The following is an 18258-nucleotide window of genomic DNA, read 5'->3' on the forward strand; positions in this document are numbered from 1 at the left end:
GAAGCTGGTTAAGATAATGCCAATAGTGTGCAAAGCGTCATCAAGGTAAACGCTGGATACTTTGACGAATCTAAAATACGAAACATGTTTTGTTTTTTTAACACTTTTTTTTTTGTTTACCACATAATTTCAGATAGCCCTGTGATGACCTGGCGACTTGTCCAGGGTGTACCCCGCCTCTCGCCCATAGCCAGCTGGGATAGGCTCCAGCTTGCCCGCGACCCTGTAGAACAGGATAAAGCGGCTACAGATAATGGATGGATGGATGGATGGACATAATTCCAGATATGTTCCATGTGTTATTTCATAGTTCTGGTATCTTCAGTATTGTTCTACAGTGTAGAAAATAGTCAAAATACAGAAAAACCTACGTATGAGTAGGGGTGTCTTAACTTTTGACTGGTACTGTAGTTATATTTTTTCAACTAGCTATTTAGTGTAAATTGTATTTATCATTTATAATGGCAACTGCCATAACTGGGCTTCTGTATGAGCTGTGAAATTCAAATAATTTCCTGTTCAGCGTGCTCAATCTGCTAATTCATGCGGTTTTCACTCTGGGAAATGGATATTTTATCCAGCCAAGCCTCTCTGGGTCAACACTAAAGCATCTGTGGAGTAAATATAGAAAATCAATTATTTGCCTTCCTAGATTTATTGCAGTAGTAATGGATTTATGTTGGGAATGGGAGAGGCGCTGTTCCAGAAATGGCTCGCATTATTGACTGAGAATAAGTGCCACTGAATATTCAAAGAACGAAGGCACCTGATTAACGCTTGTAAAGAGCTTGTGCATCTGATAACCAACTGTACTGCAGGTGGGCAGAAAGGGTGGCAATATATTCCGCCAGGCATTAGGGAAATGGATAGATTGATGAATTGATGAGTTCTGCCTTTGTTGTTTTTATCGCACAGAGCTCTCTACATTTTGTCGTTTATTAGACTGTACGTTTGCGCTTGTCGCAATCTCATTCTTACATTGTCAGTCCATGTGTGTATGAGTGTCTCTAAGAATGCATTTGTGTGTGCTCTTCTCCTCCATCCACATTCATATTTGTAAGATTTGTACAGGTCAGCATAAAAATGCCCAAAAGTAACATATTTGACATCACACAGCATGGCCATACTTCAGTCAACCCATCTGCTTGAATGTGTCTAACAGCACCTTACATGACGAAGTGCATGCACCAGATGGAACGCACGCCCCTGTTCCCAAACAGAAGCATTTTGGCACAGATGAATGATATCCATGTAACCCAGCCCTTAGTTTTGTAAACTAACCTCTTCTTTTGCTTCCAGGAAAGTTAATGGTTACCCCATTAATGTTGCATGCTACATATAACATTTGCTGTTTGTACATTTTAGATTTTTCAGATACATTTTTTTTCCAGGACCCTGACGAAATATAATGTTTGAATCAAAGTAGCTGAAATAGAAGCTTAGGCTAATTTCATTCTAACCTGTGGTCCGGGAACTGAGTCTAAAAGGTTAATGAAAATATTATAATTTAGAGATATAATAAGATGTGAGAAGACCAATATAATATAAAATAATTTAATATAATAATAACATAATATTTTGAAAAAAGAGCAAGTTAATCATATGTGTGTAGTTTTGGCACAGAGTGCTCCTGGCCTTGTTGCATGCTACATGTGTGTGTGTTAGTACCGTTGTGCTGGCCCCGTTGTCTGACTGAGAGGTGTTTGATTGACAGCTGAGGATTTGTGACTGGCCCGTGAATCAAAACATCAGGTCTTATGGCTCAGAGGAGGCTTTGGGGATTTCTTGGCAAAGGTAAACGTTTCCTTTATTTTCAACCCACCTCTCCATCAAGTTTCTCCTGTGTTCTTGTTTTGTTTTCTTTTATCGCAACCATTCATCTTTATTATTATTTTTTTTGCAACTGCACACTTTTTAAATTTCACCCTGTTGATTTTAAGATTTTTTTTTCAAACCTGCATTCTACTATAAACAGTTTCACTAAACAGATCTTCAATAAATATTCACAATTACAAGAAATGCATTTACTATCCACTTTATTAGGAAGACTTCTACACCTGCTCCTTCATGCTGTTATCCAATCAGCCATGCAGTGCATAAAATCATGCAGATACAGGTTCGTTATCTGTTTACATCAAACATCAGAATAAGGAAAATGCGGTAATCTGAGGCTACAGCAGGCACAGACTTCTTGAAAATGTTTATCTCATCTTCAAGTGTCCAGTTTCAGTAAACTATACCTCCAGGTTCCTGTTCTTGGGAACTTGATGTGGTTCTCTAGCCCATCTTTCGACGTGTTGTGCATTCTGAGATGCTTTTCTGCTCACCGCGGATGCAAAGAGTGATTAAGTTGCCATAGCCTTCCTGTCAGCTTGAACCAGTCTGGCAATTTTCCTTTGACCTTTCTCATCAGCAAGGTGTTCCGACCCACAGAACTGCTTGTTGTGTGTGAAAATCCCAGGAGATCAACAGTTTCTGAAATACTCAAACCAGCCCATCTGGCACCAACAGCCATGCCATGGTCAAGTCACTGAGGTCACATTATGCCCCATTCTGATGTTTGATGTGAACATTAACTGAAGCTCTTGACCTGTATCTGTACGATTATATGCATTGTGCTGCTGCCACACGATTGACTGATAACGGTGTGAAAAAGCAGACGTACAGGTGTTCCTAATAAAGTGATTACTCAGTGTATAATACGACAGACGATTACATGTAGAGCAGGATCAATAAGACTTTGAGACCTGGATAAATATTTAACATTGCTGTTGACATTCGCTTCTTCGTAGTTTTTATTTTGGGAATGAGAAGGGGGAAAGAAGGCAGCATGATTCAGCAACTCTGTTGAAGTTATAGTAGGTCATGTCAGTACATGGTGTGGAACAGAGTCCATTTTAAATTCCAAGAAGTGCATATCAGTCATGACTTGAAAATTTACACCTTCACTGGAACTTCAGATTACATCCTTATGAACGTTTGCCCAATCTAACACACGAGAATGTGCCAAAAGTGTCAAAGAAGTCTTTGAACCCTTTTGAAGATTGTGATTGTCCGTGTGTGTAACAGGTTTTTCCTGAGTGTGCTTTCAGTTCAACTTCAACTCTTGCCGTAGTTTTTTTTTGTCTGTTTTTGTTTTTGTTTTCTTTCCGCCATGGAACCAGGCTTCGGAAAAGCAAATTTAAAAAAAAAAAAGAAAAAGAAAAAAAAAAGCTTTTAGTGAAATTCCTGTGTCACTCATACGCCTTAAAAACAGCAGGAGTAGCCAGGATCATATTTCTTACTCCTCTTTTTCTTTATCACATACCGCTACAGTATAAAATTAGATCTTCTCAGCATACAGCATGATACATATTATAATATACTTACAAATAAACATTCTCAGGGTATTAGCTATAAAATATCAGTACTAATGACACTGTACTGTTATACTGTTCATATTTTTTCCTCAAAAATATGCTTTTAGATACCAAATTCTCAGGTCAATAATAGAAAGCTAGTGTATTTCGGTGTTAGCTAGACAGAATGTTTCCGGATTAGCTCAATTAACATTAACTGACATTTAAAAAAAAAATTAATATCTCTTGTTAATGTGGGGGGGGCGGGCATGTGTGTGCACATGTGTATAGTTGTTTGTGTATTGGCAATATGTCTAACTTTACATTCGTCACATTTGCCACTAAGTAAATGTGTGCATGTACACTACCGTTCAAAAGTTTGGGGTCACTTTGAAATTTGCTTATTTTTGAAAGAAAAGCACTGTTCTTTTCAATGAAGATCACTTTAAACTAATCATAAATGCACTCTATACATTGCTAATGTGGTAAATGACTATTCTAGCTGCAAATGTGTGGTTTTTGGTGCAATATCTCCATAGGTGTATAGAGGCCCATTTCCAGCAACTCTCACTCCAGTGTTCTAATGGTACAATGTGTTTGCTCATTGCCTCAGAAGGCTAATGGATGATTAGAAAACCCTTGTACAATCATGTTAGCACAGCTGAAAACAGTTGAGCTCTTTAGAGAAGCTATAAAACTGACCTTCCTTTGAGCACATTGAGTTTCTGGAGCATCACATTTGTGGGGTCGATTAAATGCTCAAAATGGCCAGAAACATGTCTCGACTATATTTTCTATTCATTTTACAACTTATGGTGGGAAATAAAAGTGTGACTTTTCATGGAAAACACAAAATTGTCTGGGTGACCCCAAACTTTTGAACGGTAGTGTAAAAATAGAAAAATTTACAGTGTCAAATAAAATAATGTAATATACTAATTGTAACACTAATTATAATAAAAAGGGACATGTTGTATTGAACCTTTCCCATGTAGAGACACCAATTTTTATTTATTTTTTTTCCAATAACACATGCTGTTTTGAATCAGTGAAGCCATGTATTAATAAATATCGAGAATGGCGCTCCAATATAAATTAGTGTTTTCTTTATATCTGTAGTGGACGCTCTGTAAGGTTTTGGGAGTTGGCCTATCATGAATCTTCTTCTGTCTCTTTCATTTTCATGTCATCATACCATATTCATAAATATCATGTGACAGATAAAATTGTTACTTTGAATTACAATTTATATGCTTACAAGACCGAGAAATAATTTCTACCCTCTATAGGTCTATAGAAACAGACAAGAGGAGAGATTGTAATGAGCAGGACCTACCATACAGGGTAGGTTATAAATTCTGGGCCTTTCTGTAAATATAGAAAGCTGGATTTTGCCCTTGGAAATGACAGACAAAAATCTTTCTCTCTGAGAACATCTGTGACTGGCTGTTTCTTTAGAAAACGTACATTCCTCAGCCTTTCTCTTTTTTTCTTTTTTGGAGTCTCTCTCTCTCTCTCTCTCTCTCTCTCTCTCTCTCTCTCTCAACCACTGGACAAAGCCTTGCTCAGCACTTCTTCTCCGCACTTCTTCTGCAGTCAGGTAGAGAGGCACCATGCTCAGACTTCCTCTGCAGTCAGTGGGGTTGCAGGGCCACTTTCTGCAGATTTTCCCATTTATGCAGCCGAATAAAAGAGAAACCACTTGCCTGCTTAGATTCAGCATATAATAGTAATAATGCCCAATTTTGCACTTGGATTGGTTATGACCAAAGATTTTCAAGACACAGGATATGTCAAATCAGTGTTTTATACAACTAAGTTACAGTACCACACAAAAGTTTGGACACACCTTCTAATTCAGCGTTTTTTTTTTCTTGATTTTTATTAATTAAAAGTCACTTCATGTCTTAAAGTAATGATGGATGTCGTTTCTCTTTACTTAGTTGAGCGCTTCTTGACATAACGTGGATTACTACAGTTGTGGAATAGGGCTGTTTACTGTATTGTTATTATTTACTATTTACTGTTTGATCTCAAACGCATTAAGAAAGAATGAAATTGCGCTAATTAACTTTTGATGAGACACACCTGTTAACTAAAAAGTATTCCAGGTGACTACCTCGTGAAGCTGGTTAAGGCCTCTGTTACACTTATTCGGAATTAGCAGGAATCAAGCAGAACCAGCCGGAATGAAAAATTTTTCAAAATTCGTGCCAGAATTTCAAACTGATCAACATTCTTACAGCTTTGTAAGAATGCCGTTCAAATACTTAGAATGTGCTTCGAACCCGCCTCGAATGATTCTTGCATATTCCGGGTGTATTATAGGGTAGTCACACTAGAGGCGGAATGAGCCGGAATGCCGTCGGAATGAAAATTCTTTGTATATTCCAGGATATTCAAAGTGCATTCTGAAAATTCTGAGTGCATTCGAAACATTCGGGCCCATTCTTGTGGCTGGCCCGAATGTTTTGCTCATGCTCAAAACATTCGAGGTGCATTCGAAGAGGAGAAATATCAAACGGCATTCGAAGTGTATTCTAACTGCATTCTGACTGCATTCTAAATATTCCAACAGCATTCGAAACATTCTGATCGCGCTTGAGGGAAAAATTGAAATGGCAAGCTACTTCAAATCTTGCCAGAAGGTCCCGAATGTGCCTCGAATGAGCCGGAATGCCGTCAGAATGAAAATGCTTCGTATATTCCGGGATATTCGAAGTAAATTCTGAAAATTCTGAGTGCATTCGAAACATTCGGGCCCATTCTTATGGCCGGCCCAAATGTTTTGCTCATGCTCAAAACATTCGAGGTGCATTCGAAGAGGAGAAATATCGAACGGCATTCGAAGTGTATTCTAACTGCATTCTAAATATTCCAACAGCATTCGAAACATTCTGATCGCGTTTGAGGGAAAAATCGAAATGGCAAGCCACTTCAAATCCTGCCAGAAGGTCCCGAATGTGCCTCGAATGAGCCAGAATTCCGTCAGAATGAAAATTCTTCGCATATTCCGGGATATTTGAAGTACATTCTAAGTATTCGAGCTGCATTCTCTTTGAATTCTTAGACGTTCGAAACATATTCGGCGGCTATTCCGGGAGCGTTCTGACTGTATTTGAGGTGAATTCGTACAGCTTTCGAGGCACCTTCCAACCAGACTTCGGGTGGTTTTCGGGCAGCAATCGAACCGCACTCGTACGGCACTCGAAGTGCATTCTTAATATTCTTACTGCATTCTAACAGCATTCTAGGTATTCCTACTGTGTTCCAACTACATTTGAACTGCATTCGAAAGCTAATACACCCGGAATGTGCAAGAAAAATTCGAGGCAGGTTCAAAGCACATTCTAAATATTCGAACGGCATTCTTACAAAACTGTAAGAATCTTGGTCAGTTTGAAATTCCCGCCCGAATGTGGCACGAATTTAGAACAATTTTTCATTCCGGCTGGTTCTGCTTGATTCCTGCTAATTCTGAATAAGTGTGACGGCGCCTTTAGCTTTCGCATGCAGTTCAAATGTAGTTGGAACACAGTAGGAATACCTAGAATGCTGTTAGAATACAGTAAGAATATTAAAAATGCACTTCGAATGCCGTACGAGTGCGGTTTGATTGCTGCCCGAATACCACCCAAAGTCTGGTCGGAAGGTGCCTCGAATGCTGTACGAATTCACCTCAAATACAGTCAGAACGCTCCTGGAAAAGCCGCTGAATAGGTTTCGAACGTCTAAGAATTCAAAGAGAATGCAGCTCAAATACTTAGAATGTACTTAGAATATCCCGGAATATACGAAGAATTTTCATTCCGACGGCATTCCAGCTCATTCGAGGCATATCTGGGACATTCTGGCAGGATTTGAAGTGGCTTGCCATTTTGATTTTTCCCTCAAACGCGATCAGAATGTTTCAAATGCTGTTGGAATGCCGTAAGAATATTTAGACTGCAGTTAGAATACACTTCGAATGCCGTTTGATATTTCTTCTCTTCGAATGCACCTCGAATGTTTTGAGCATGAGCAAAACATTCGGGCTGGCCACAAGGATGGGCCGGAATGTTTGGAATGCACCCAGAATGCAGTCAGAATTTTTAGAATGCACTTTGAATATCTCGGAATATACGAAGAATTTTCATTCCGACGGCATTCCGGCTCATTCCGCCTCTAGTGCGACTACCCTATTAGATAATGCCAATAGTGTGTCAAGTGTCATCAAGGTAAACACTGGCTACTTTGAAGAATCTAAAATACGAAATATGTTTTTTTTTAAACACTTTTTTTGTTTACCACATAATTCCAGATATGTTCCATGTGTTATTTCATAGTTTTGATGTCTTCAGTTTTGTTCTACAATGTCAGAAATAGTCAAAATCCAGAAAAACCTATGAATGAGTAGGGGTGTACAAACTTTTGACTGGTACTGTATATTGATAGAAAGGTTTTTTTAGAGGGAGCTTAGCTGTAGTTGACAGTCCCACTGTACACTCACTGTACAGCCTTTTCGAAAACATACCTAAACACACACCTCAAAGCTGAGGAAGTGATGCATGAAGAAAAAGGAGGCCGAGCTGTCTAGGACAAAACGGACTCTACATTCACTTGATTTTAACCCAATCAAGATGCTCTGGAAGGAGTTGAATAAAAAACAGAGAGAGACACATGTCCAAGCAGCTCCATAAACCACATGAAAGTCCTTCAAGACGCACATGAGCATCTTTGAGGAATATCTGAAGTGACTCTTCGTTTGAAGAACGTGTTTGCAGCAGTTACGTCTGCTAAGTGAGGTTTTTTTTTTCTGAGCATGTACAGTAGTGTGATTGATTTTGTCATTGTTACAGATATACCAGTGTTACACATGATTTCCCCAACTGTGGTTAATTGTTAATAGAATGGTTTATTGCAACCAGACAAGAAAAATGCTAATTTATTACTAATATCTTGAAAAACCGAGTGTCTCCAAACGTTTGATGGGTAATGTATGTAAATGTAATTTGTTGCTCACGTGTGGATGGGGCTGCATTGGCAGAGACTCACGCATGGTGCTTTATGGTTCAAGGCAAATTGAATTGGACCCAGCCTTGAGCATTGCCATCCTGCAGGAAATGGGGTCAGCTATCCATTAAGATGCCATTAGATAATCTAATTTAGGGCCTGATCCCCAAGCGAAGCTTGCTGTATGCCTACTACTACAGCCAGGAGGATTTTGGTGGGACAAAAAGATGTGGATGGGCAAGCCATGAGCGTGGAGGGTGATTCAACAGAGTAAAATCTGATCAAGTCAACCATGCGTAAGGAAAAGTTGTTTGTTCCCTTCTCCCCCCTCCTCGGGTTTCCGTGGATGGGGAGCTGTCATGTATTAAGCCATCTGGTATCCAGGGGAAACCAGACATTAGGTAATGCCAAGCTGAAGTTGAAATTGTTAAATAAGGGGGTGGCACCCCATGAGCCACAGCGATCAATTGGCCGGGCATTCTGCAAAAACTAAGGCTGGGGTCGGAGCAAGGAATACGGGAGGACAGAAGGGTTGAGGACCATGTGCACTGAGCTTACAAAGTAATCCCCTGCTGCTCAGGTCTCCTGTGTTCCTGTGGAGTGAGTAGTATGTTACAAAGACAGAGAGAGACATAGAAAGAAAGGGATAAAAAGCTATCTTAAAAAAAAAAATAACAAAGCCAAATCGCTGCCGAGTGTTTCCCTCCTCTGTGCTCTCTTTGTTCAGCAAGGTAGGAAAAACTTAATCTCTCATTTCCTGTCAGATGATTTCTAGCAGACCAGAAAGAGGAGAGTGAGGGGGGAGGGGGTGGTAGCAGAAGGAGGAGAAAGAAGCTATGGAGGAGGGAAAAAAAATGTCGAGATACTTTTGTTCACAAAAACTTGCACTACATTTCCTTCCTTTTTCTTTTTCTTCCTTCATATCCCATGCTTTGTAAATTCTGACCATGTTTCTGGCTATTGAATCATGAACTTTGTCTCTATTGTTTTAAGTGACGTCTAGGCTTCTAGCTGCGGGGGATTTGTATAAAACGCAGACTAAGTCATTAGCCACATTCATGGCCACAGTCAGCCATATCACTGCAGGCAGCCATGGGAAGAATAAAGCCAGTGTTCTAGGTCTGCCAAGACCCTGTTGTCTTCCCCAGGCATCAGCCTGAGCCCTCGTGTCCCCTTTGGAAAACAAACAAACTGCCAAAGAAAACCCCCTAAAACTCCCTCACTGCCCCCCTTCTCACAAGCAAAGCCGATCCACTGAAGCTATGCACCTGCAGCCGGAGATCCCAGGGAAAAGTCGCTCACTTTCTTCTCTTTACTGTTGCCTTCCGTCAAACACCCCTGTCCGCCCTCGCCCACCCCCGGCCTGCCCTGTCCTCCTTTCTTTTTTTGAAGGAGGGAAAAAGTAAAAGGGAGAAAATAACAAAGCGGTGGCTGTGTGTGCCGGGTGGTGTTGAAAGAGCAGGAGCACGCTCTGTAATCTGCAAACAGAAAGCAGCGATTGTGTGAGACAGGTATTTAAGAAGGAGACGGGATAGGAGGAGGGTGGACTGGTTTCTGGCCTGCCTAATTATTCGACACATGTACATACCATTCAGACCCCCGCTGTCCTCCCTCCAGGGAACAACATGCTGTTTGTGCATCGCGGCGTCTCTCGCATTCAAGGCCTGTGCCGTGGCTCGCAATTAACAGTCTTGTGTTGTTGTGTGGCTAGCATGTGCTGAATATGGATGGGAAAGTGCGGTACACAATCAGCCTCTGACTTAACCCTATTGATCAGAGGGAGGGTGTCAGCTCTCTGTGGGACCCCTCTTTTGCAATATCCACTTACTGAGGCGCCTTTGTTCCTTTGAGTTTCCTGTGCTGTCAGTGCTAAAGGAGGGATCAAGGCCTTCAGACTGTGGGAAATAATTGAGACCTGTACCATTAGCAGACATTGATATGTCTCACTGACTCGATTTAAAATCGTTTCATATTGTCCTTTATTAAACATGATGATTGCATGCTCAGTACATTGTTGTTGTTGTTTTTGCTGAGCAATCATTCAATTTTTATGAAATATTTAATTGTAAACAATAATACTGATTATATGATATGCAACACATAACTAGCTTTACTTAATTTAACAAAAAAAAAAATTAACCAAATATCATCTTGGCCGATTGCAAGGTCATTCAGGCAAAATGCAAAATCCAAGAAAATATTCTTGGCTCTGAGTTTGACTGTTAAAGAATTTACTTAAATTATTATTATTATTATTATTACAGTTTTTAGGCAAGACGATTCTATTTGTCTGCTTTATGTGTGTCCCACTGCTCCTGACACTCTCTCTCTCTCTCTCTCTCTCTCCTCTGTGCACAGTCCTGGTACCTGGGCGAGCTTAATTCCATTCCAAATGTCGAACGGGACTCAGATTCTGCCAACAAATGTCCAGAATTACAGCATAAACATCATTGGTGAGCCCCTTCTTCAGGCGGAGACAAGCAACTGAGGGGTGTAAGCGGGGGGCCAAGCCTTGACTCTGGAGTGACAGGTCCGTGGACAAACCAGCAAGCGGCACTTACACAATCTCCACTGACTTTTGTCCCTCCCACTGAAGGACTTTGCCCTAGAAAAAGAGAGTGGGTTTGGGTCAAAGCTGGCACGAGCCTCTCCATGCCAGTCAGTCATTGTGTGAGAAGGCCCCTCAACTGATATACTGTGATATTTACCATTAAAAAAAAATTAGATGCCTTAATGTTTTGCATGATAGGCTAGTCTCTTGTAGTGTTTTTTTTTTTTTAATGTCACAATTTCTAGGCTTGGTTTTTGAACAGGTGCAGGTGTAGAAGGAGAGGCACACAAGGGCTGGCTGGCTGGACTTTCTTTTTTTTTTTTTTCTCCTTTCCTTTGGGGAATGCAGGCTCCAATTCTGACCTATCAAAGAAGGCTCAACCCACATCATTACATGTCCATAAGAACAAAATTCAGCAATTCAGACGTTTGTTTGTTTGTTTGTTTGCCTTCTAAATTTTTTTTTTTCCATGATGAAAAGGCACCTTTTGGTATCTGTAATCTTGTCAATCTTGGATTTGTATTTCCTTTAGACCTAAAGGTTAATATCTACGTTTAAGAGTTAAGAACTCTGGATTTTTATAGTGAAAAAAGACCTGTATTACTAGGTTAGAAAACAACCCCAGTGAATTTTCTTGATGTATCCTTTACAAAGGATTTTCAAAAAAAGAAAAAAAAAATGGTAAAGAAGAAAATATCTCATATGAGGCAAGTGCAATTCAAAAGATTTTTCTTTCTTTTCTTTTTTTTTTTTACTGAAGGGAAGCTATCATAGTCTGTCTGCCCTAGGACTCTAAAAAGGAAGGGGGAGTAACTGTTTTAAAAGTTCACTTTTAAATGAGAAAAGAATTAATTGCATCCTCAGATATGAACATGGTGGAAAGTTGAGAGTGGAGACGTGTGATTCATTGACAGTAAACGTTTACCTGAGCAGAACTGAACACGAACAAAAGAGCACTTATCTTGAGCCGTACCCAAGCACTCGGGTAGTTTTTTTTTTCCTCATTAATTTATTATGTAAAATGACAAACAGAAAGTTAAAAAGGTGAAAAGACACAAACACACGGCGTGTATAAAATTGCTTGTTTTTTATGTAATCCCTACCTATCTAGTGTGCATTTTCATTTGGGCCATTAGCTTATAAAGCTACTGTTTACATACATTGTGATATGACAAGAAACATGAGGATCGCAGGCTGGTGAAGTAATTTAAGAGAAAATGTGTGCGCACGCGTGTGTGTGTGTGTGTGTGTGTGTGTGTGCGTTTGTTATGTGTTAAATCTGCACTCAGTTAAACACTAACCTGCAGGGTGAGGCTAGGTCTCATGGTGCTTCTTTTATGCCCGGTTTGGTGAATCTCTACAGTCGTAGTCCCGTAAATCTCCAATTGTTCACGGCAGTCCCAATGCCATCGCCTCTCCAATCAGATATATTTATATAACTAATCTTTCCAATAATCTTAATTTGCACGAATATATATAGTCCACATTACGTGCCTTGCCTTTGAATATAGAAAACATCACTACACTTGTTTTTACTGCATTTATTACCGTTTTAGAAAAAAAAAATAACATTTTTATGATAAGAAATATTTTGTACTCTGGATGAAATTGTGTCATTGTTGATTTTTAGCTTCATTTACTACTTTATCTCACATTTACAGTGCATATCAAGGCTGTGTATAGTTGCTGTTCTAAAGTTTATAATCAAACAGCGTTATTTTTCAGTATTTTGGTGTTTTTTTTTTTCCATCTTCCAGTCATTATTGGGGAGGGAGGGGTCCAGAATTATAAGAATTATGCAATACCAAGTTTTGCCTATGTAGGTAGTGCTTTTAGCTATGTCAATTAGAAGCTAGTATGGAGATACAAATAGTGTAAACATTTATTTTGTTGATGTTGTCATTGTTAACATTGTCGTTGATGTTGTTGTTATTTTCTTTTTTTTTTCTTTTTTTTTTTTTAATTGACCAAAGTGGGAACTGCTTTCTATGCAGTGTGTGACAAGGTCTTTTCTTTGTTTCCTTGAGTGTACTGAAAGATGGAGAAGCGCATGCAAGGATAGTTTTGTTTCGTTTTCTCCGTGAGGGGAGTCATTTTTTTTCCCCTACGCTTTGTAGCATGCATCGTTTGGTCTAACATGGCTGCAAAGTCACTGGTCTGCCTACTGTGACTAACCGATTTTTTTTTTTTTTTTTTTTAATTCACACTGGGGTGCTAGCATGACTCCTGGAAATGGCTCATTTTCAGAGGAGAGAAAGCTTGACTTGAGACTGACAATCAGTGTTGAAATTTAGAGAATTAGAGTTAAAACGTAGACGTTTCCGTGTACAACATGACGGTATGGACCGTTGAGCGGAATCAAATTCATCCCAAGCTCAGATTTTTCATATAACGAGGACTATGGATGCAATCCAACACTACTCTGCATATTGCCTGTTAACTCACTCTGTCCACACACAGCATCTTTTAAAACACAGTGAACTGTCGGTACTGTATCTTGAAAGCTGTGAAGACGAATCTTCAGCATTGGTTCTGCATATTATCAGTAGCAATATGCAAGTACAAAAGTAGATGCCTTAAATTTTTATGAAAAAAGTGACTTGTTATGAAATGCATTACAATCACCACGCGAGAGTTGCGTGTTAAAACTCCTTACAATCAGAAAAGAAATTGTATCCTTTATTGTTTCTTATGTTGGAAATATATTCAGGTTCAGCCTTATGAGGATGTCAGTCAGGTTCGGGGACACAGTATGAACTCATGATCTGTTTTATATTCTACTTGTGATAAACTACAGACTTCAGAGGAAGGGCCTTATGCAGTCTCCAAAAGTCCTGGAGGACCACTGCGATTTAAACGCTCAGCACTTATACAGCATATAGGCAATCATCCACCTCCAGTGCCCTTTCAAACGAACAATTCCATGAACTGTAAAACAGTTACTCAGGCATAATGCGTCATGGAGCATTATATCAATATTAGTCTATTAGTCATTGGATCTACTCTTTGTATTATACAAAGAGGTTCAACATATCTTTCAACATTTCTGCTGCTTGCACTTGGTCCATTTAATGGCCGTGTTCTTCTACAGCAGACCTGAAATCATTATAGATCTTTGTCTAACCATGTCCTCAAAAAAAAAAAAAGTCTGGATAGAAAAAACTCAAGTCAAGCTCAATCTTTCCTCCTTCACAAACGTGCTTGTTCTTATTGTGCAAAAAAAAGTAAAAGAATGAACAAAATGAAGCCACCCCATTTTATGTGCACTGCTGTCCCTGTTATTTTATTTTATTTTAATTTTTTTTAAATGTTATTGGATTTGATAAATTCAAAGTGCTTTGCAGCCGTTTGGCCGTTAGCCGTGCCACTGAAGTGCATTTCCCCCAGACTGATGGCAGTGTCAGGGTCAGAGGATCGGTGCCGTGTTAGTGAAGATGGCTGTAGGTATGGGTCACTGTGCTGGCCATACTGATGGGATTAGTCTCTGGTAGTCCGTAGGGGATAGATTCTGTTCTGGCAGCTCTGTAAAAACCTGTTTATCAGTGCAAGCGTGTGGTACAGTGTGTGAAACACTGACGCTACAAGAGATGAGCAAATGAGCGTATTTTTATTCAACTGCCTGCCTTCTGGACAAAAGTTTGTACACTGTAGTTTTTTCTTTGCCCTTGCTTGGAAAGAGCAAACCTTTTAAACACAGAAATGAATTTGCTGCCCCTTCTTGTAAAATTGTAAAAAAAAAAAAAAAAAAAACTACAACAAAAAAAAAAAAATTCTGAATCCGAAATGAACTTTTTACGACTTATAAAGTTGAATCGTTGAAATGTAAATGTAAAGTAAATTTTTTTTGCTTGTTTGTTTGTTTGTTTGTTTGTTTTTCCTTTGGTTGGTGTGAGACCTAAAGTTTGTGATGTGAATATGTATGTCATAAAAAATAGGAAAAGAATTGATGATTAAATTCATGTTGTGAAGGGTAACATTTTGTTCTCTCAGTATAATTTTAAAAGGCACCTGATTTCAGTTCATCATCAGTGAGTCCTAGCGCTAGTCATAGCAATAGTCTCGTAGTCCATAGTGGTTCAGTTTTGCTCTGTTAGCTGGGTGGTTTGTTTTGGTGCGAGTGTGTGCCAGAGTGTGTGTCTGGCTGACTCTGACGCCACACGGTAAGGAAAAATGAGGGTCTTTGTATTCAAATGCCTGCCTTGTAGACAAAAGTTTGTACACTGTATTTTTTTTTTTTTTTACTTTACCCTTATTTGTAAAAAGCTAAATTTATAAACTCAAGGAATTTGCTTAATATGAATTTTTATTGTAATGCAAATGAAATAGGCTACAACAAAACTGTTTAGGATCTGGACTCGAGGTACAACTCTAGCTGCCCATACAAATCAGAATGAGTTTTATTTTTAATTTGTTATATTTTGTTGTGGAGGCAAAGTCCTACGTTGGTGTGTAAATGTTTAAAAGTAAATGATGAAGGTCATTTGTTGTGCTTCATGTAGATTAATCGGGCGTGTTGTTTCTGTTAGCGTGGACCTCGACTGTGTGACTTGATAATGCGATAGCAGAAATGGGGAAAAGGAAATAACAGTTTTGCTGATTCGGGCCAAACGGGGGAGGGAAACCTGTGTGTCCCTTTGAAAAGGCACCTGATTCAAGTCTGTTGTCAGTGATTACCAGGGTAATGTTGTTAGTGACATATTATTCTGCTGTCTCCTGGAAAAGATAATTAATTTACCAACAATACAGTGAATCATTTGGTTTCTGATGAGATCTTATAGCTTTTCGATCACATACCGAGCTGAAGCTGACAGGTATGCATGTTCATTTCACAGTATTTCTGTACGTGTTCACTGTGGGCTGTGATTGCCATGTAAAGTAACGTTAATCACCTTCATCGTGGAATTGGGATAAGGTTATTACTGGGAGAACCCGAACTCTCATGAGCCTTTGCACAGCCCTGCAGATATCCGTTCATGTCATTAGCACAGATGAAAGTTTGGCAGACAGCTGAGCATTTGCACTTTCCGCAGTTCCCACTCGCCCTCTCATTGGCACGTCGTTGTTTGGAGTATGGTTTGCGTATATTATCGGATTTTAAGCCTGAATACTTCCATCTAATTTCACTGATTGTGATCATGTAACAGTCTCGCTCACCACAGCACACAGTGTTATGAGGCTTATGAGAGGAGTTCTGGTCAATTTCTACTTTTATGTGTCTCAGTAGTGATTTGTAGATTTGTTTTTCATTCCTTTTCAAAGGGCTGATTATTAATACGTTTTAATCGGTTTGTTGTCAAGAAATTAGATTTTCATAGCATTACATGTATTACATTATATGAGACGATGGCCTGGTTAAAGTTAAGTATTACATGTAGAGTTAGTAATGAAAGCCATGCTCATGGACACTGAGAAGGCCACAAGTATTCTCCTTATGCAAGGAGGTGCTAGTGGCACTCACGCAATATCTTTATTTAGTTCACCTGAATATGGATTTATCACAGCGAAAGGCAGGAGAACCTTTCAGTCCATTTCTTCAGTTCTGTTTTCCAGGGGCATTTCCAATGGCATGAATGAACATCAGGAACATATTAAAAACCAGCATATTTTGAGATGTTTACCAAAAAAAAAAAAAGACAAAAAATATATACAGTATATATATGTTAAGCAGTGCCTGTTCCAGCTCACAGTCTCAGTGGACTTCACATTGTACATAACAAACAACACTGAAATTTCTTTGGGAAAAAAACAATTAGAAATGTAGAGAGAGAAAAAACAGTCAAAACAGAATGTGTGGGTTGCTTCTTCCTGTATTTTGATCTTATTATGGTTTATTTCCCCCCAGGTTTTATGTGATGTGTCCTTTTTAAGTGTTTTTTGTGCTCTGTTCATTTTTGAATATTTTAGTCCTATTGAATGGAGTGCCCTGGTCTCGCGATATTTCTTTGATGAGATTAAGTAAATAGTCGGGCAGTGTGTTTCTTTAGATTGTCAATGCTACACTTAGAACTACAGTAGATGAAAAAAAATGTCAGCTAAAAAAAAAAAGAAAAAAAAAGATGCTTGCCAGCTCCACAGCAGGGTTGATCTCTTTCAGGTCTTGTGGCACTTTTACACCCTTTTCAAAATGGCTTTTTTTTTCTTTTTGAGCCATGCATTTGTAACATGACATGAACAACACTAACATGTTTTAAGGTTGTATCAGCCTTTAGTGAATGTAGTAACACCACAGATGTATGCAAAAGGCTATGTAAATCCCTGAATGTACATCATAGAAGACTTTAAAGACTTGTTTTATTCACCGTTCGGGAAATGCAGGTATCCTTCAAGAGACTGTACAGTGAAGGTCTTGGTTTTTTTTTCCAGCTGTTTTTACTTTTCTTCATTTGGTTTGGTTTTTTTTTTTCACTTTTCACGACTAAACAGTAGGCATCGCCTTTGAGCTAGCTTGCATTTGATGTAGGGGATAAAATTGCCACAAGATTACAAATGAGTGTAAATAATGCTTGACTTTTTGTGATTGTTACTGTTATATCCAGCCTATACTGCTAGCAGCTGTTTTTACTGCAGTCAATTACTGGAAGTGGATATATTTCCTATGCAAAACTGTTTAAACAATAAAACGAGCTATGCTACAAAACAAATTGTGTTTTGTTTTTTGTCTGTGATGTTTGAATTTTTTTTTTTTTTAAATGATCACAATTTCAATATTAAGTAATCACTTTTGCAGAAAATAGAAGAAATTATCCAGCTGGCATTCACTTGTGTAATTTTGCACACTGGCTGCCCCAAGCATAACCTACTTTGAGTAACTAATACATCAATCATGGCTGCAATGTGCCTGAAACAGTCTTTCAAACGATGGGAAAAGGTTACATGCAAAGCATTACAGATAGTTAATGAAGCATGATAGAGCCGCTGGGTATGCAGCTGAAATGGCGAGAAAAAAAATTCTGCAGTTGGGAGGTCATTAATATACATTTTATTGAGCATTTTAGTCATAAAATAAGAAGAAAGAACTACAACACCAAGTTTGAATGGCTGTAAATATAAACCTCTGTGTATATGTGTGTGTGGTGGGAATGGGGCAGATGTTCTCTATCATGGTGGGGACCAAATGTCCATATAAGGACATGAATATATGACAGGTTTGACCTTATATATCAGTTCAATTTATATAGCGCCTTTCTCACACCCAAGGTCGCTTTACAATTAAGGAAAAAAAAAAGAAGAGTCCACCAAGAGAGGGTCAGGATGTACTGTAATTCCAATAGCGTAGCTACCACAGTCCCATGAGGCGCACGAAGATAAATCCCACACCACCTGCACAGCCGCTGCGATGCCACTGGGCAACATCGCTCGGAACACTGTGCCAAGCAC

General features: G+C 39.0%; 1 protein-coding gene across 8 annotated transcripts in view; it reads left to right on the forward strand.

Moving 5' to 3' along the window:
- The window catches only part of LOC132894551 (nuclear factor 1 B-type-like), a 134755-nt gene that overhangs the window by 91212 nt on the left and 25285 nt on the right, over window positions 1-18258 (forward strand). For 2 of the 8 annotated variants that reach the window (XM_060934545.1, XM_060934535.1), the window contains exons 11-12: window positions 1715-1794; window positions 4628-4682. The exons of 2 other annotated variants lie outside the window; for them this stretch is intronic. In XM_060934545.1, coding sequence (XP_060790528.1) covers window positions 1715-1794; window positions 4628-4682 — 135 coding nt within the window. Of the gene's footprint in view, window positions 1-1714; window positions 1795-4627; window positions 4683-10688; window positions 17523-18258 lie in introns of those variants that run through there. 4 more of the 8 variants (XM_060934619.1, XM_060934562.1, XM_060934553.1 and 1 more) reach the window with 3 other exon arrangements.

The sequence above is a fragment of the Neoarius graeffei genome, chromosome 1 (assembly GCF_027579695.1).
Source record: "Neoarius graeffei isolate fNeoGra1 chromosome 1, fNeoGra1.pri, whole genome shotgun sequence".
Taxonomy (NCBI): Eukaryota; Metazoa; Chordata; class Actinopteri; order Siluriformes; family Ariidae; genus Neoarius; species Neoarius graeffei.